General features: G+C 42.1%; 1 protein-coding gene across 5 annotated transcripts in view; it reads left to right on the top strand.

The window, feature by feature from the left end:
- Nucleotides 1-19,911, top strand: part of SMAP1 (small ArfGAP 1) — a 187,415-nt gene that overhangs the window by 97,883 nt on the left and 69,621 nt on the right. For 2 of the 5 annotated variants that reach the window (XM_027972795.2, XM_060419926.1), the window contains 2 exons: nt 5,420-5,500; nt 11,588-11,668. The exons of 1 other annotated variant lie outside the window; for it this stretch is intronic. In XM_027972795.2, coding sequence (XP_027828596.2) covers nt 5,420-5,500; nt 11,588-11,668 — 162 coding nt within the window. The remainder of the gene's footprint in view (nt 1-5,419; nt 5,501-11,587; nt 11,669-19,911) is intronic. 2 more of the 5 variants (XM_027972796.2, XM_027972797.2) reach the window with 2 other exon arrangements.

The raw sequence follows: 19,911 nt of genomic DNA, 5'->3' as shown, positions 1-19,911 counted from the left end.
ATATAAAAGCTTAAAAACAGCAAAATTCTAACTTACTTTGTTATATGTATGTATATGTGTTTACACACATGTATGTATGAAGACTATAATTTAGTGCAATGAAAGTGAAATTAATCCATTATTTCAACTTAGAAATTGTTGTGGAAATGATGTTTTTGAATTGTGCTATAATAAAAACGAGTTAGCACTTTTAATTTTATTAAACTCTAACTCATTGGAAAAGACTATTGCTGGGAAAGATTGAGGGCAGGAGGAGAAGGGGACGACAGAGGATGAGATGGTTGGATGGCATCACTGACTCAATGGACATGAGTTTGAGCAAGCTCCAGGAGATGGTGAAGGACAGGGAAGCCTGGTGTGCTGCAGTCCATGGGGTCGCAGTTAGACCTGACTTAGCCACTGAGCAGCAACCACTGTTTACAATTAACTGATGATTATACAGTTTATTAAGATAAATGAACAATAATTTTAAAACTGTATGAATTGCAAACCATTTTAGATACCCTTTCAGATAGGAATGAAAAACTTAGATGATAAATTATCTAGTGGTGACTTAAGATTAATGTTAGATACACAGGTTCAAGTTGGAGTTGTTGCTGCTGCTTCTTGTTACAGTTTTGGTTTCTTCTGTGCGTAGTGTCTGCTTTTTATGGTATTCTTAGGAGAGTTAAACAAGGTGTTCCTGTGGTGTTTTCCGTAGAGGTCTGTATTACTGACTGCTTTATATGTAGGAGCCGCCGCGAGGCTGCTGTTGTGGGGAGGAGGAGACCTGCAGGAGCAGAGAGTCCAGGCGCAGTGGCTTCAGCACGCGGGCACAGTGTTTGAGGCCTTTCGGGGTAATATCGCCACATTTAAGTCAGCCCTTTGAAGTTATGGGCTTCCAGGTGACTGATGTAGCTATTAATGGATTTCTGTTTGAAATTTCTCCAGAATTCTGCATTTCTTAGTGCCTTATCCAGTGATTTTAAAGTTAGCAAAAGTCGAGGCTTCTTCTGTGTTATTTGGTGACTCGGGGGCTTAAGTTTGTCAGTCTGTTAACTCCCCTACTGACGAGGTAATTGGTGATTTCTTTTGTATGATTTATTTATTAGTTCAGTAAATGTATTTTATATCTGACACATGCCAGGGAAGGTAATTTACTTTGGAAGCTATATTTTTTAGATGATTTCTCAACTCCTGAAGAACCTAAGCCTCACAGGATACTGAAAGATCACGAGACAGTCATTTGAGAACTGCTGTGATTAAAATCTCCACTTAAAATATATAGTCAAAAATCTCTAAACCTGGTTTAAGGCAAGTATTACAGTTAATCCATAAGGTCCTTGTCAGTTGTTTTGGAGCAGCAGATTTTCATTTAGATTGAAGGCAGGAGGAGGCAGGGGATGACAGAGGATGAAATAGATAGCATCACTGAGTCAGTGGACTTGAATTTGAGCAACTGTGGGAGATGGTGGAGGACAGAGGAGATTGGCATGCTGCCGTCCACGAGGTCACAGAGAGCCGGACGTGACTTTGGACTGAGCAACGGTGACAGCAGCGACAACAAAATCATCAAGAAAATAACATGATCTTTTCTTGGAAACATAAAATGAGCAATTTGCCTGACGACCTTCAAATAATCATGCTGGTATTTTTATAATACTCAGTATCTTTTCAGTGTGTATTTGTTCACCTTATGCTGGAACATGGCAATTGGAAACCTATTTTCCAACTGCTCCATCGATTTTCCTTTTGTAGTAGGTAGGTTTGTACACATGGATTGCTCCGGGAGTTTCTTTGCATACAGTTGACTTTGGTGGTGGCCTTGAGAATACCTTCTGGGCTTAAGAATAGTTGAAGGAAGGGTGATAGCTTATTTATTCCTGAAGGAGGCCATGGATGGGGTAGAGAGAAGGGTGGGAAATAGTGGGACAGTCAAACACGACAGCCGCATTTCCCAACGCCGATTCCCAGTGCCATTTTCTAGGTCAGAGTCTTGTCTTCTCTCTGTAAAAGTACTGGAATGTAGTGAAATGAAATTATCATCTAGTTACAAAATGAATTCTGAATTTCACAGTGAGTGTAGATAACTTGCATGAGCGTTCAGAGAAGATAGTGAGTAAGTCAGAGCCCTTTCTGAGGACAGTGGCAGCCTCTGATGTAAGCCTCCTTTTGTGTCTGTCTCTGAGACGCTCTTGTCCTGTTTCCCTCAACTAAAAGATTTATTGAGACCTGTGGAATGCCAGATGTTGAAGACGGTGAACAAAGTAGGAACCACGTCCGTCTCAGAGAGCTTCAGTTGCACAAAGAATACCCATAAGTAACGGCATCTGCACTGGACACACGCGCCAGTGTTTGCAGGAGCGCAGCGTCCTGGCGTGTGCAAACAGGAGGACCGGGGCGCGTCCAGGAAGGGGGCAGGGAGGGGGTTTCCAGCAGAGGAAGCAGTGCAGCAGCGATCCCTGCGGCCCAAGCAGCAGACTGGAGAGCCGGCTCCCAGGGAGTCAAGTGCGCCTAGACAGGTGGTGCCCGGGTCGGGGGAGGGAGCGGGCAGGGGACCTTGCGGTCTAGTTAAGGGGTTTGGACTCTGGCCTTGTAGAACATGTGTGAATGCATGGTTTATGGATGAGCGGGACTGGAGGACTAATCCGGATGGCAGGTGGTGGTATTCTGCTCGGGTGCTTAGTAGAGGGGGTGGGCAGTGGTCCTGAGAGTTTGGGAAAGAACATGAGAGCACTTAGTTTTTCTTGCCTCTGTATGTTTTTCTTTCTTCCTCCTGCCTGCCCTTTGGATTCTCCCCCATCCATCTCTCTGTCTATTGTGTCTCTTGCTTCTAGCTGTAGACTCTAGGTCTTCATTCCTTGCTTGCATAATGGAGCTTACCCTGCTCATCACTCATTGCTCCTGTGTGGCCACAGCCACTGTTGGCATGTAGACCCTTCCCCTCCCCGCATGAGGTGCCTTGTGCCCCCTTGCCTCCCACGCTTGTCCCAGGTAGCCCTTGGTCTGCTCTTTGTCACTGTAGACTATATTCGTCGCTGCTGAAGTTTTGTGTAAATGGTATCATACATTGTTTATTCTTGGGTGTCTGGCCTCTTTCAGCATGTTTTTGAGACTTATCCCTGTTTTCGTGTGTCCTGTTAGACTGTCCCTTTCTTATTGGCAGATGGTAGTTTGATTTATGGGTACACAACTGTTCACATTCACCTGTGAATTTTCCTATTGACTTTTCAGATGTCTTTCCTGTTGAACGAGGATCTCCGTGTTTTCTCCTAGCTGGAACATAGTATTAATGCTTTACTTTGGTATTAACATGCTTTGTTAAAAGACTGATGTTTACTAAATAGTTATATATTGCTCCCTCTGACTTTTCAGTTCAATTCAGTGTCAGTCGCTCAGTCGTGTCTGACTCCTTGCGACCCCATGGACTGCAGCACGCCAGGCCTCCCTGTCCACCACCAGTTCTCGGAGCTTGCTGAAACTCACATCCATCGAGTTGGTGATGCCATCCAACCATCTCATCCTCCGTTGTCCCCTTCACCTCTTGCCAATCTTTCCCAACATCAGGGTCTTTTCCAATGAGTCAGTTCTTCGCATCAGGTGGCCAAAGTATTGGAGTTTCAGCTTTAGCATCAGTCCTTCCAATGAATATTCGGGGTTGATTTCCTTTAGGATCGACTGGTTTGACCTCCTTGCAGTCCAAGGGACTCTCAGGAGTCTTCTCCAACACTACAGTTCAAAAGCATCAATTCTTTGGCTCTCCGCTTTCTTTATGGTCCAATTTGCACATCCATACGAGACTACTGGAAAAACCATAGCTTTGACTAGACGGACCTTTGTCGGCAAAGCGATAGCTCTGCTTTTTAATATGCTGTCTAGGTTGATCATAGCGTTTAGTTCCTCTTTGCTTTCTGTCATAAGGGTGGTGTCATCTCTATTTCTCCTGGCAATCTTGATTCCAGTTTGAATGAAGATTCTGTGAACCGTGAGCATCTGAATTTTAAAAGTGGTGAAATCAGTTTATCATCCTCTTAGGAGGAGGAAAAATACTTCTATAGTGAATTACCTTGAATTAGTAACACTCAACATATTAAATGCCCTTATTTCTTTGTTATATTTTTATGTTCAGCTTTTACATAAATTTGGGCCAAAAGGTCTTTATGATACAGGTTACCATCTTACGTGATTTTATGTGCTTTTTCTAATCTCTTGTTTTCTCCATGTATCTAGCAGGGAAATGTCCAGTGGAATAAATTAGTTTTGCAGCTGGTCTTTAAGGCACAGTTTGTCTTGTTAAATATTTTCTTCTATGTGTAATTGCAGTTAGTTGTCATTGAATGGCTAGTTTGTATACTTTTAACAGAGCTAACAGTGTGCCAGTGAAGACCTGCTAAAGATTATGGGCTTGGGTTGTGACTCAGAATTGCAGCCATAACTAACTCAGTAACAAGCAGATTGAATGAGAACTTACCATCTCACATTGTTATTTTGACATTGCATAATGACCTTTCTGTAATAGCACCTTTCATTTTTAAAGATTCCTCATAGGCACTATTGATATGATAGAGCAATATAGAGATGTCAGTTTAACAGCTACAAAGATCTACTACACATTTGGTAAACGTATTCAGTTATATTTTGGCAGTAAAGAGAGCAGGAAGATAATGCTTCCATTAAAGTGATCAACTATTCTTGTAGGAATTGGGTAAGATGAGTGAAAAGGCTTTTAGATGAAATTATCTCTGTATAAATTGCTTTTGCATATGTAACTGCCTTTGCATATGTAACTGTCTCCCAGAGCTTTGGGGCAGTTCAGCCAGTGCAGCCCTGGGGGTGGTGTTTGTGGGCATGGAGCTCCAAGAAGGAAGTGTGCGCATGGCTTTTCACTAAGCCTGCTGCTTAGCTGTTAAACTGCGTTAATTCACTCTTTTCGCTCCCAGCCTTCTTTCTGTTTTCTTACACAGTTGATTAAAACTTTTGTTAACTTTTACTGTTTCAGCTCTGTGTTATTTTCCATTCTTAAAGCAGTTATGGTCAGTGGGAGCAAGATTTCAATTTGTGCTGTCCAGCCATTTGGAACAGTGTGTCAGAGCGTGAGCACTCCAGCAGTAACACTGATGGAGAGAGAGCCGCCGGACACGGTCATTTGTTTCTCAGATACTTTGGGCATGATTTTGTCTGAGTGCATTTTAAATTTTATGTTAGAGTGAAATGCATTTTAAATTGTACACTTCTCTGTAATAAATGCTTTTACCTACAGAAATTCCACATGGAAGTACTTGAAAAACAACACTCTTCTTGGTGCATTATTTTCCTTTAACATATTTCTAAGTGCTTCTGTAGCTCAGAAATGCATGAGTGTTTGTTTCTTTCCTGTGCCTATAATTCTGATTACTTTCTTTTTGTTTTTTCCTCCTGACTTCCCACCTGCATTCCACAGGTTGCCTCCTCTGATGCTCCTCTTCAGCCTTTGGTATCCTCTCCTTCTCTACAAGCTGCTGTTGAGAAAAACAAATTGGAGGTATGGTGGTGTTCTAGCCAGCTGTGTCCATACGCTCGGTGTGAACGTGCCATCATTTGGGATGCTGTAATAGTTGTTTATGCTTTGAATTGTCTCCAGTATTAAATACATTAAATACAACAATTTTAAGACCACTTTTCCTATGCTGGAGGTAGGATTAAAGAGCTTTAATCTGTATTTTGTTTCAGAATGACTAATTTATCGGTACCATAGATATGTCTCAGCAGTTAATAAGCAATTAGTTTTTGGCTGTTGTTTCCATTACCACCTTAGGCTTAAAGGAACTTTGCTGTAATTGCTCTTGAATTCTTTGATTTACTAGGAAGAGTTTTTGGTTAAAAGTTTTCTTTCTATGATTCTGTTGTTATAAACTCTTGAACGTTGATGTCATTTTGATTTTTAAGCTGTAGTAATCATCATATAGATACATTGTATGCGTAGAGTCATCATTGTTGTAGAGAGTGATAATTGTTGAGATGTGTGTGGGGTAGGAGTGATTAGGGAGGATGGTGCTATACCATTATGGACTTTTAAAGTCATCCCTATAAATAGTTGAAGGTTTTAATTTTTTTGACTCTTTTATCTTTTTTTGTTATAATGACCATAGTGAATTTGAGACATCCTTTATCTCACACTTTTCCTGTGTCTCCTCATTGCTAAAGGGTGTACTTGACATGTGGGGTACAAAGACAGATAAGGTGTATCCTCTGCCCTGGAGACGCTTCCATCTAACAGAGGAAGATGGGGAACCTTAGGGGGGTTTCTCAGGCAGCCGAGTGGGGGCCATGATTGCTGTGCCCTCACAGCGCCGCTCTGGCCCAGGGCCCTCGCTCTGACCCGGCTTACACTCTTCCTGGACGTGCCCTGTGAAGACTGGGGTGCAGTCCAGACAGAGAAAGTGTCCTGTGAAGAAAGCCTGCGGGCAGAGCAGGATGAGTGGGGCTTGTGGCAGAAGGCGGGGGTGTGGCTGGGGGGAAGCGGAGGGTTCGTCCTCCTGGGAGGCTGCTGGCGCGCCTGGGCTCTGAGCCGAGGCCCTGGCTCCGCAGTGCCTTCTGCGGGCAGCGCGAGCTCCCGGAGCCTATTCTCCCCTCCGGATGTCAGTGCCACCGCCTCCGGAGGGTGACCTTCGTGCTGCTGGGTGTAGAAGAGGCTTGAGGACCTGTTGCTCCGGCTCAGGCGTGAAATGATGGGTGCGTGTGCTGGGCTGGAGGCAGAGGGAGTGGAAGGGAGAGTGGTCGTCAGAGACCCAGAGAAGGTCAGGCCCGTGCGGTGTGTGATGAGTGAGCCGTGGAGGCGCTCTGGGGCCTTGGTGACTCCTGGCTGCAGGCCTGAGCATCTCAGCAGATGATGCGCTCTCCAGGGAGAAGGGACCCAGGTTGAGGAGGAGCAGCAGCTTTGAGGTGAGTGTAGGGAGGGGGCGGACTTAAGAGTTGGGTGTGTTGAGTGTGAGGTGACTGAACAACTGTGAGGCGTCTGGTGGAAGGTTGGAGACACAGGTCTGGAGGCCGAGGAGAGCTCCCAGGTGGAGGAGTGCGGAGGCAGCCCGTGTACACTGTGTTGAGTAGTGGCACGAGAGCAGAGAGCTGGGCACCCTTGGACCTCAGCACAGCAGGGGTCCCACGGAGACAGTGAAGGGTGGTGTGGAGCATGAAGGGCGTGGTTGGAGCTGGAGAGACTTGGGTGGTCAGAGAATTGTAGGGGTCAGGGGTCAGGAGTTAGGGACAAAGCCCTGCAGGAGGCAGAGATGGCCTTGAGGGCATGGAAGAGTGGCTATGGTGCCTGTTCAGAGGGTGGAAACCGCAGGTCATGTGTCTGCTGTGCGGGGCTGGCCGCCCGGTCCTGGAAAGCAGGGTCTTATCCGCCCGAGTGGCATCATCTTGCCTGACAGCATTTGGACACTAGGGAGTCCTTTAGGGCAGTCTGTCAGAAGGTTTATTCATGCTTTTTTTTTTCTTACCCTTTTAAAATTTCTAGTTTTACGTATGTTTTATAATGTGTATAATAGAGTACTATATGTGCTTTACTAATAAATGCGTACATATATTGAGTATGTATGCTCACAACATTTTGAGACAGAAGTGCATAATAAAAAGTTTCAGAGACCATATCTTTAATGAACCCAAGATCTGCTTTTCTTTGACTTTAGGACTTAAACATTTTTTCCTGTTCTGTTTTGCAGAAGGTCTTGTATTTCACTATATCATTTGGCTATGTAATAACCAAATTTCAGGAATTACTGTTTTGAAATATTAAACACTGCTGTGTTTTATTCTTGCTGAGAAAATAGTTTAAAACAACTTAGGTTCTCACAGTACTCTTTGGTCTTTCAGCAGCTTTTCTAAAGATGGGTATTATCTGTAGGTCAAACTATATGATCTGCGTTTAGAAACCCCCCCCCCCCCTTTTTTTTTGAGAAAACATAGAAGATGAAAGTTTAATAATGCTCACTAAAAGTTAGGGTCCTAGAAAGGTCTGCCACTGGTGCATCTTAGCTTATTTATAAGATTTTGAATATTGCTTGTTTCATAGAGTGGTTGAAACTAATCTCTTCAGACTGAATTTGTCTACATTTTCTAGCAGCTCTGGTTTTGAGGCATTCCCTGGAGAGAGAGAGAAGGGGGGAGAGAGAGATTTGTCTCCCAGAAAGAACTTACAGAAATTTTTGAGATTTCTGTTCATCCTACTAAGAGCCAAAGAAGAAATCAGAAGCATTGATACTAAAGACATATTTCCTCCAACCTAAAAATATATATATATTTCACCATTCCCTTAGGAAACTTGTATCTTAAATAGATCAGTCATCTGATGAGTTGCCTAGCTTTAAGTTTCTTATTTTTATCTCCTTCTTTATTATTAAAAATTTTTTTTGTATTTATACTTTTTATTCTGTATTGAGGTATACCCTGTTAACAAACAGTGTTGTGATAGTTCTAGGTGAACAGAGAAGGGCCTCAGCTGTACATACACGACGTGTATCCATTCTCCCCCATGCCCGCTTCTCACCCAGGCTGCAGCATAGCATTGGGCAGAGCTCCCTGCGCTATATGTGGGGCCCTGTTGGTTGTCCATTTTAGATACAGCAGTGCGTACACGTCCATCCCAGATTCCCTAACTGTCCCTTCCCCATCCTCCCTCTGCTAGCAACCATGAGTTTGTTCTCGAGGCTGTAAGTCTGTTTCTGTTTTGTAAGCTCATTTGTGTCATTTCTTTTTAGATGCCCCATGTAAAGGACGTCATATAATGTTTTTCCTTCTCTGACTTCCTTCACTCAGGATGACACTCTCTGGGTCTGTCCATGTTGCTGCAAATGGCTGTTTCATTCTTTTTAATGGCTGAGTAGCATTCCACTGTATGTACATCCCACGTCGTCTGTATCCATTCCTCTGTGGGTGGACATTAAGGTTGCCTCCATGTCTTGGCTGTTTTAAACAGTGCTGCGATGAACATTGGGGCACATGTATCTTTTCGGATCATGTTTTTCTCTGCATATATGCTGAGAAGCGGGATTGCAGGGTCATATGGTCACTCTAGTTTTAGTTTTTTAAGGAATCTCCACACTGTTCTCTATAGTGACTGTACCAATTTCCATCCTCATCAACAGTATAGGATTCCCTTCTCTCCACACCCTCTCCAGCTTTTATTATTTGTGGGTATTTTGATGATGGCCATTTTGGCTAGAACCCATGTTTTTAATGTGACTTCAAGGCTCATGTCATAAAATTGTTGCTTATAGCCATAGTTTGACAACTGAAATTCCAGTGTTCAAGACATCAAATTGTGCTCTCCCTTGGTTAAACACAGCCAGCTGGTTTAATTTGGGCCTTCCTTGTGGCTCAGCTGATAAAGAATCCACCTGCAATGCTAGAGATCTTGGTTCAGTCCCTGGGTTGGAGATACCCTGGAGAAGGGAAAGGCTAGGGAAAGATTTACTGATCATGGCCCTGCTCGTCAGAACAAGACCCAGTTTCCCCCACAGTCAGTCTCTCCCATCAAGAAGCTTCCACAAGCCTTTTATCCTTAACCTCTCTGAGGGCAGACCAGATGAAAACCAGTCACAGGGAGCTAATGAAACTGACCGCATGGGCCACAGCCACATGAGCCACGCTGTGTTCTGGCAGAACGTGTCCATTGGAGAGGGGATGGCAGGCCACTGTGGTGGTCTTGCCTTGAGAAGCCCATGAACAGTGTGAAAAGACAAAACCTTACAGGAAACCAGTCCTGAATATTCATTAGAAGGGCTGATGCTGAAGCTGAAACTCCAATACTTTGGCCACCAGATGTGAAGAACTGACTCATTTGAAAAGACCCTGATGCTGGGAAAGGTGGAAGGCAGGAGGAGAAGGGGACGACAGAGGAAGAGATGGTTGGATGGCATCACTGACTCAATGGACATGGGTTTGAGTAAGCTCCAGGAGTTGGTGATGAACAGGGAGGCCTGGCGTGCTATAGTCCATGGGGTCGTAAAGAGTCGAACACGACTGAGCGACTGAACTGAACTGGTTTAATTTATTTTTGGTGATTAGTGATTAGAAAGCCAGGCTTCTTCCCCATCTCATGACAGTGACATCCTTGAGAAATAACTAAGAGCTTTGAGAGGCTGCGGGACCATCCGCCTCCAGCATATTAGTGAGGATGTCCAGTTATGTTGCTTTCTTCCCTAAACTTGACTGGGGTCTGGAAAACATTTCATGACACCTGAAGGACTTTTGCACATCCTGTTTATTTTTCACTTACACAGTGGCAGTGATATTCCTTATCTCAGAAGGCTCTTGTGCGGGTCTCAGTGAGTCACACGGTGTGTAGCCCTTGAGAAGGGCTTGGGAGGTGCCCACTGTCCCCGTGGGGAGGACAGTGTGGGAAGCAGAGCCCACTGGACAGCAGCGAGCACGGAGGCTTTGCAGCCCTCAGCCCTGCTGCGATCGGCTTTGTGTGTCTTTCCTGAGAGTTTGTTTCTGCATTTGTAAAATGACAATGATGACTTTCTTCCGACATCATTATAAACATTGACTTAGACAGTAAGGTGCTTATCACAGTGCCTGGCCAGTAGGAGCTTTAATTTTATCTCTACCATTTTGGCTTAGGAATTGCTGGTGTTGAGTTTCCCAATTTACACATAGTAAAGATTCTTCTCTTGAGAGGTGGTGTCAAGTACTATTTTTAAAGGCATAGGTGCAGATACAACATTTAGGCATTTTCACCAAGTTTCATGTGTTTATTATCCTGCCTTTTCGAGGTTAGCAGTTTATCCTCTCATCTTTGCTGCCAGGGAACTAAGGTCTAGATCAGCACTCAGTTGCATTATCACCAGATTGTAAATTTCTAGGCATCTCTTCCCTCCATATGCCTTACAAATGCTTGTTGTTTAATCTACTTCATTTTCCTTTTCCCACCTGTTTATAGCCCGTAAGTACTTATTATTATATCTTATTTCATCCTTCTTGAAAATTCAAATTGTGAACTTTATAGTATCATAATAGCTTACTTTGACTGGGTTGTATCATATATGCAAACCAGTCAGCTCATTCTGGTCCCCAAACACTATCTTCAACGTTATTTTCATGAGAAGATAATCGTATTTGCCCTTTAAAAATATCACAACACTATGGTGATTGAAAAAAAAAATTAAAGTGATTTTATACTTTTCTTCTCATGTTTACATGCTGTAATCTGCCTTCATCTGGTTGATAAAGAATTCTCTTCTATGAGTTAGTTTTTGTTTTCTTTGTATTCAAATTTCAACTTTATGGTTGCTGTTAGGAAACCTAACTTTATGTAAAGATGCAATGAGAATTTATTGAATAGAAATTGCATTTGTTTTAAACAAATTTTGAAATATCAAAGAAGTTCTAAATTGTCTCACTTCTGTCTTAATTTTTTAAGGAAAGTTATTCTTTATTGTGTTATTAACCTACTTGATGACAGTATGAATTTGCTGTGTTTTCTTTCATATATCAGTACCACTGAATATTGTCATCATTGAAATTTGTGCTCTCTTCAAATGATGACTCCAACTAATAAAATAAAAATGTATGAAGAGCTGACATTTTTTAAAAAGTGAACTTATCAAAACTTTCGGCTGTGTTTTAGAAAGAAAAGGAAAAAAAAAAGGAAGAGAAAAAGAAAGAAAAGGAACCAGAAAAGCCTACAAAACCTCTTACAACTGAAAAGGTAAAATCTCTTCCTGTGTTTTAATCCGCGCAGGTTACGACCTTATCTGTATAGTTACATATGGATGATTTGGAGATATTCATGATACGCAGTAATCATTCCTTCAACCAGTATTTGCGGAGTGTGTCCTATATCTGTCTTGTCCTGTATGACTTGTAATCAGGTACATATGTGTGGGTGTAGATTCCTGTGAGTTCCTCAAGGGCAAGTATTATTCCTGATGTAAAGAGTGGTGGTTTTGGCTTTCTTGCACAGTCTGGCTTCACAATCAGCAAAGTTGAGAGAGTGCAGAGGGCCCCGCAGAGGCCTTCAGAAGACACTCCACACTGAGTGTAGCACTTGAGTGGACTGACATGTAGGTAGGACGGAGGTTGTGAGGTAGGAGTGTGTTCTGTGCAGAGAACACCTTGAGGACAGAACCGAAAGTAAAGACAGGGTTTAGTTAGAAAAAGAGTGAGCAGTAGAGTGAAGAAAGATCTGTGTCTGTGTATAGAAAGTCGTGGGAAAGAGACCAGAATGGCAGATTGAGCTCAAATTGTAGAGGACTTTAAGGTCCACATTGATTCTTTTTGAAGGAAAAGCTGTGGATTCTTTTGAAAGGTTCTTTTGCAGTGATGAGCAGGAGAGATGTGATCAGGCCTACTATCTTGCTACCCTACTGTAGCAAGATAACGATGGACGTCTGTAGGACTTGGTTAAATAGTCATGGCGGCTCGGCTCTCAGTGCATTTCCTCACACAATAATGGAAGCACGGAAAGAGAATTATTAGTAAAGAGAGCGTGTCCTTAATTCTAATTGTTGCAGTGTGAATAATCGACTTCATGAAGGCATAAATTACACAGTATAGACTGCTTCCGTTTGAAGTGTACAAGTCAGTATTCACTGGCTCTGTTTCCATCACGTTTATTAGAATAGCCTATACTTTCAGAAAGTTATAAGCTTGCCTTCAGCTTTAAGACGTGCTGCTAAGAGTCCCAAGGCTGGTCAGAACTTTATGTGGCGCCCACACCTGCCCACCATCTGCACCTTCACCTCCCTCCTGGTGTGTGTCCTCTTAACCCCTGGCCCCACCAGTACCAGGCCGACTTGTCTGTTGCCCCCTGAACACACTTCCCATCTCTCTTCCCTGAACTGCCTGGCCAAGGCTGTCCTTTGCTCACCCCCAACTTACCTAGGCCTCCTCCTTGTCCATGAAGGCCCTCTAACTGCCCCAAGTAGATACACATTCTCCCTTCCTCAGAATTCTGGGGACATTGTCATACATTTGATTGTATTATTTCCTCCCTCATATGATTCTTTAATTATATTGTTAGATCAGTTTGTTTGCCCAACACAGGATGCATCTAGGTTTTGTTTTAGTCAGATGTTAAATATTATAAAACTTTTTATAAGGAGTGATTAAGTTAGTGATTATAACCCCAGTTACTTAAATTGCTTTAGTTCTCCTCTGGAAACTTTTCTCTTCAGCGTGCATCAGTAAGAAACTTTAAGTGAAATCTCTAACAGTTTTCTTTTTGATTATAAAGGAATTTAAAAATCACTAGAAGGCTTTATCTTTTGTTTTCAAAAGTTGGAAATATCAAAGAGTTTATATAATGCCTTATTGTTGTACTTGGCAAGATTTAAAATTTAACCTCTTTTAAAACATATATTTTTTTCCTCTTTAAAAAAACTTTGCCCTGAGAATACAGTGAGCATTTGATGTTATGACCTCGTGTATTTCGCTGCCTTGTGTATAAGTGCTTGCCTTCCGTTGCCTTCTGAGGGGCCTCCAGTGACCTGTGAGCAGTCTCTGGATTGCGCGCGTGTGCAGAGCACTTCAGGGGTGGGCACGGGGAGGAGCGGGCACTTTTCTGTTACCATTTCCCTTCAGTGTTTGGTTTTACTAAACCCAGTTCACACCTGTCTGTTCCTCTTGCTCACCTTGCAGAGTTCAGGACTCCTGCTGCTGCTGGTGGGAACCTTGCTGATGGAATAATCAATCACCCGCAGGGGGAAACCTCAGCTCCTGTCAAGCTTTCATGGTCAGGATAGTACAAGCTGCATGAGAAGGGAGAGACCAGTGCATTTAACAGTCTGCACAGTGGGGAGACAGCAGTGGCGCCAGTGAGCTCTCCTCCGTTCACACTAGCTGTTTCTCTGTGCCTTCTCTCTGAGCGGAGATCATCAGGGAGCTTTATAATCTTGTTGTTCAGTCACTAAGTCATGTCCGACTCTGCGACGCCATGGACTGTAGCTCACCAGGCTCCTCTGCCCATGGGATTTCCCAGGCCAAGAATGCTAGAGTGGGTTGCCATTTTCTTCTCTGGGTGACCTTCCCAACCTAGGGGTCGAACCCACGTCTCCTGCATTGGCAGGTGGATTCTTTACCACTGAGCCCCTGTGGGAGCCCCCATGTATAGTATACAGAGGAGAAATTAGTAGTAATAGCAGTGAAAATTATAGCAGTAGTAGTCAGAATATCATCCTCATTAATAAGAAGGGATTGGCTTTATTGGCTATCTATCTGTTATCTGCCAGGAACTAATGGCACCCCACTCCAGCACTCTTGCCTGGAAAATCCCATGGACGGAGGAGCCTGGTGGGCTGCAGTCCATGGGGTCGCTGAGAGTTGGACACGGCTCAGTGACTTCACTTTCACTTTTCACTTTCATGCATTGGAGAAGGCAATGGCAACCCACTCCAGTGTTCTTGCCTGGAGAATCCCAGGGACGGGGGAGCCTGGTGGGCTGCTGTCTCTGGGGTCGCACAGTCGGACACGACTGAAGCGACTTAGCAGCAGCGGCAGCAGGGCTCGTGTACAGTTTGCGTGTACACTTGTGCACGTGCACTTACAAGTATAAAGTGGCCAGCCTTGTACTCAGCGCCTGGTCAGGAGACAGAACGTGGCCAGCTCCCCAGAGGCTGCCGCCGTAACACCTCCCAGTTGAATCACTTCTCTTCTCCCCAGGGGTAATTTCCTTGCATTTTAGGACTAGATCTATCTTCTCTGAGTGTGTATGTAAGTAATAGAAGTCATATTTAGAAAGTACTGGTTTTCTGTATTTTTTGAACATAGAAATGAAATGACACCACGAATGCTCTTTTGTTTCCTTTTGTTTTCCGGCCAGCATTCTTTTGGCATGTAGTTGTCTGCTTCCTTAGCTGTTGTGTAGCGTATTTCGTCACGTTTCTGTTTCTTACTCTGTCCGTTAAGTTGGTGAACACTGGGGTTCTATCCAGGCTTTAGCCCTTAATAAGCGGTGCTGCTGTGAGCGCTTTTGTACATGCCTCTAAGCGTGTATTTCTTCAGGGTGTGTTTAGGAGTGGACTTGTTTGGTCATAAAGTATGGACACTGTTGTGCATGCTCAGTTGATGAGTTGTGTCACGCAACCCTACATCGTGTATACCAAATGCCAAGTGTATTCTGGTGACTCTGTGTTCTTTCAGCATGTGGTATCATCAGAAATATTATTGTTTAAAGTCTGATGAGTGTATAGTGATATCTCATTGCATTTTAAATGTTCATTTTGTATATTACGAACAAAGCTCAGGGCCTTTTCACATGTTCATTGCCCATTTGGAGCCCCCCTTTGGAGCTCGGATTCAGATCTTTCACCTCTTTTTAAATTGGATTGCTTACTTTTCCCTCGTTGACTTTTTCTTTTTCTAAATACAGTTTCTCTTTATTTTTTTTAAATTGCCTATTTTTTCTCTTTTTTAATTTATTTTAATTGGAGGCTAATTACAATATTGTGGTTTTAACAGTCAACACACACACACGCGCGCACACACACACAGACACACACACACACACACATATGTCGAAGAAACTGGTCCTTTTCCAGTTACATGAATGTCTTATTTCTGTGGTTTTATTGCTCTTTTTATTTCTGGTTTGTGAATCGGTGATAGAAGGCATCCTTATCTTATTCCTAACCTCAGAGGGAACGTTTCAGCTCTTCACCTGTGTGTGTTCTCTTTACTCCTTACAAAGACCAGTTATTGTTGGAGGTAGAGAAATCAAGAATCAGAGAGAATATATGAATTGGCTAATGTAATCTAGTTTAGTTATAATTTATGGAGCTTGGAAAAACAGGATTTCATTTCTTTTATAAGGCAGAGCAGACTAAGCTCCATCTTGTCCATCTTCAAGCATTTGAAAGATTGATGCTTGATAGGGTTAATTTTTCCAGAATACCTCTTCTAAGCCCACTTATTTCCACACATAATTAAAGCCATTAACTTGGGCTTGGCATGCAGCCGTGAGTGAATAAGCAGTTGTTTGGGAGTGTGCTAACTGGGGATTGGAAGGGACTTTGCTACCTAGTCCAAATCTCTTATTTTATAAAGGAGTGGACTAAATCTAGAAGGGCGTCGAGCCAAATCTCTTATTTTATAAAGGAGTGGACTAAACCTAGAAGGGCGTTGAGCCAAATCTCTTATTTTATAAAGGAGTGGACTGGAACCTAGAAGGGCGTCGAGCCAAATCTCTTATTTTATAAAGGAGTGGACTGGAACCTAGAAGGGCGTCGAGCCAAATCTCTTATTTTATAAAGGAGTGGACTAGAACCTAGAAGGGCGTCGAGCCACTGAAAAGTGACCTGCTCAGTGCTGACAGTTGCTGGCAGTTAAGGCGTTTGAGCCCAGGTTTTCTTCTGATTTAAGTCCCAGGTCGTGTGTGTTTGTGTGCACACTTGGATTTGACATATATGCCCTCACCCTCAGGCGCTGCAATTTTTGTTCTGTTGTACATTCTACATCATTTTATAATGAACAGTCCAGGGTTCTCTAAAAAAGAATCGTGTTTATATATAACCCCATCCCATATTGTCTTTAACTAGTGGATTCATAATTTTTATTGATTTCCTACCTTAGGGACTTTTTCCTTCCATAAATACATTTGTTTTCCCTGAGCAGCCTACTACTTTTGTTTAAATCGTATTTTGTACTTAGGTCTCCCTGAGGTTTATGTTACTGTGTTGTATAAGCATCTATTACTAATGGGTTAGCTGGAGCCAGCTCACTTTCTTTTCTGGGAAGAGGAAGGTAAAACCTAAACATTTACCAAATCAAGTGATTAATAGGGCAGATGTTTTTGACATTTAAATAGATGTCTGTCTGTTGTGCTTTAGATATTCTGCTGGAAAATAGTGTATATATTTGACTTTTTCTAAAATAGTCTGTCCTATGTTTGACATTTCTAATTCAGTTTGTTTAGATTTATCTGCTAGACTGGCTCCCAAGTAGCTGGTGATCTATAAATATGTTTATGTAGATGAGAAGTACTCTATTAAAGGAATGTACATGAATTCTCTTTCAGCTTAAATAAGCAGATCTTGATTTCTCCTTTGGGAGGTTCTAAGTTTTATAGTTTTTCTTAAAGATGTACATATCAAAACATGGAAAATGGACAGACAGTCAATTCTTGGGATGGGGGAATTAAATCCTCCTAAGGTAGTTAGGTGGTTCTGGTTTCATTGCTGTTTATTATAATGTAGTTTATTATTGATAGAATTTATGTGTTAAGTTCTGAAGCTTTTACATTGTATGTTAAGAAAACTCTAGGGATCAGCAAATGTTTTCCTGTAGAGAATCAGGTACTAAATCTTTTAGGCCATAAGGTATCTTTCACAAATATTCAACTCTTCCTTTGTAGCACACAGGCAGTATATGTGAATGTGTTCCAGGAAATGTTATTTATAGAAGCAGTTGGCCATGTTTGTTGAGACTTGATTGCCACAGGAGAAGCAGGGTCAGGAGGAGAAGCAGGGTCAGGAGGAGAGCCAGGTTCAAGCCCGTGGTCTGGGTTCAGTCAGTTAACTGGGCAGAGTCAGTTAACTGCCTGGATCTGCTTTTTCCTCATTTATTAATAAACTTTGCCTTGATGATCTCTAGTGATCCCTTTGGTAATTAACAGTTCTAAATTTAGAATTACTTATTAAATCTGTTGAACATAGGGACAGGTTCCTAAAATCATCTTGACTATATCCTTAAAGATGGCTTTCACAGCTCCAGAGTTGGTTTTTAGTCAGTGAATTCTCTTTATTATTTCAAACTGATTTCTCATCCACATTAGTTGCTATTCTGTTTCAATGAGCTATTCTTCCTGTTAAATGACAAAGTCTAATTTAGGAAAAAAGTATTCAGTTCTTCCTAATGCTCGCTACTTCTGTGTTTGTGTAGAGCATGTATTTGTGTGTGTATGTATGTGTGTGTATATCTGTGTGTGTCTGAATATATTTCAGAAAACATGCCTTACTTTAAAGTGTTAGGTATTTCTGTTTAGATGCCTGTTCTACAAGTGTAAATGCATCATTGATTTTGTATGCAATGAGTATCTTAACAGAAAACTTTAGATGATGAAATCAAAGTAAAGAATTTTATATTTTCGTAGACTTAAGGTCTTTCTGAGATAAATACAGTGAGTTTAGTACATAATTATTCACCTATCTTGGAATATTTTTATGTTTTATGAATTAAAAATTTTAATATTCAAAAATTATGTATTAAATATTATATATTCTGTGTAGAAAAAATAAAATATATAAAGAAGCAAAACATTAAAAAGGTACATAACTTCTCATAATCCCTCTACATAGTGACAAGTGTCGTAAACCTTTTGTAGCATAGCTCTCTCTGCTTGTGTGCATCTTAAGCATTTTAAAACTTAATTTTTCTGGAGTACAGTTGCTTTACAGTGTTGTGTTAGTTTCTGCTGAACAGCAAAGTGAATCAGCTGTGTGTATACACATATGCCCTCTTCCTTGGGTTTCCTTCTTCCCATTTAGGTCAGCACAGAACATTGAGTAGGATTCCCTGTGCTGCACAGTAGATGCTCATTAGCTGTCTGTATTATATATAATAGGGTATATATGTCAATCTAATGTGTGTGTACTGTTACCAATCTCTTGTATGTGTCTTGGTGAAATACTTTAAAGCGATTGCTGTGACTGGCCTGTGGTCCCCCAAGCATGTGTTGTAATTTTTAATGAAAAATTTAAAAAGGTTTTTTTTTTTTGCATGTGTGCAGATTTTTGCCACTAACTTCTTGAAGTTGATGAGAGAAAATCAACTTACCACATATATTAATGTTAATTAGTATTTGAATCTTTTAAGAAGATGATGTAGATGAATCAGTTCAGTTCAGTCGCTCAGTTGTGTCCGACTCTTTGCGACCCCGTGATCACAGCACGCCAGGCTTCCCTGTCCATCACCAACCCCTGGAGTTCACTCAGACTCACGTCCATCAAGTCAGTGATGCCATCCAGCCATCTCATCCTCTGTTGTCCCCTTCTCCTCCTGCCCCCAATCCCTCCCAGCATCAGAGTCTTTTCCAGTGAGTCAACTCTTCGCATGAGGTGGCCAAAGTACTGGAGTTTCAGCTTCAGCATCATTCCCTCCAAAGAAATCCCAGGGCTGATCTCCTTCAGAATGCACTGGTTGGATCTCCTTGAAGTCCAAGGGACTTTCAAGAGTCTTCTCCTACACCACAGTTCAAGAGCATCAGTTCTTTGGCGTTCAGCCTTCTTCACAGTCCAACTCTCACATCCATACATGACTACAGGAAAAACCATAGCCTTGACTAGACGGACCTTAGTCAGCAAAGTAATATCTCTGCTTTTGAATATGCTGTCTAGGTTGGTCATAACTTTTCTTCCAAGGAGTAAGCGTCTTTTAATTTCATGGCTACAGTCACCATCTGCAGTGATTTTGGAGCCCCCCAAAAATAAAGTCTGACACTGTTTCCACTGTTTCCCCATCTATTTGCCATGAAGTGATGGGACCAGATGCCATGATCTTCATTGTCTGAATGTAGAGCTTTAAGCCAACATTTTCACTCTTGTCTTTCACTTTCATCAAGAGGCTTTTTACTTCTTCACTTTCTGCCATAAAGGTGGTGTCATCTGCATATCTGAGGTTATTGATATTTCTCCCGGCAATCTTGATTCCAGCTTGTGTTTCTTCCAGTCCAGTGTTTCTCATGATGTACTCTGCATATAAGTTAAATAAGCAGGTGACAATATACAGCCTTGACGTACTCCTTTTCCTATTTGAAACCAGTCTGTTGTTCCATGTCTAGTTCTAACTGTTGCTTCCTGACCTGCATACAGATTTCTCAAGAGGCAGGTCAGGTGGTCTGGTATTCCCATCTCTCTCAGAATTTTCCAGTTTCTAATGATCCACACAGTCAAAGGCTTTGGCATAGTCAATAAAGCAGAAACAGATGTTTTCTGGAACTCTCTTGCTTTTTCCATGATC

The sequence above is a fragment of the Ovis aries genome, chromosome 9, assembly GCF_016772045.2.
Source record: "Ovis aries strain OAR_USU_Benz2616 breed Rambouillet chromosome 9, ARS-UI_Ramb_v3.0, whole genome shotgun sequence".
Classification (NCBI taxonomy): Eukaryota; Metazoa; Chordata; class Mammalia; order Artiodactyla; family Bovidae; genus Ovis; species Ovis aries.
Note: the sequence above shows the minus strand (reverse complement) of the source record. Positions and strands in the feature narration are given on the sequence as shown.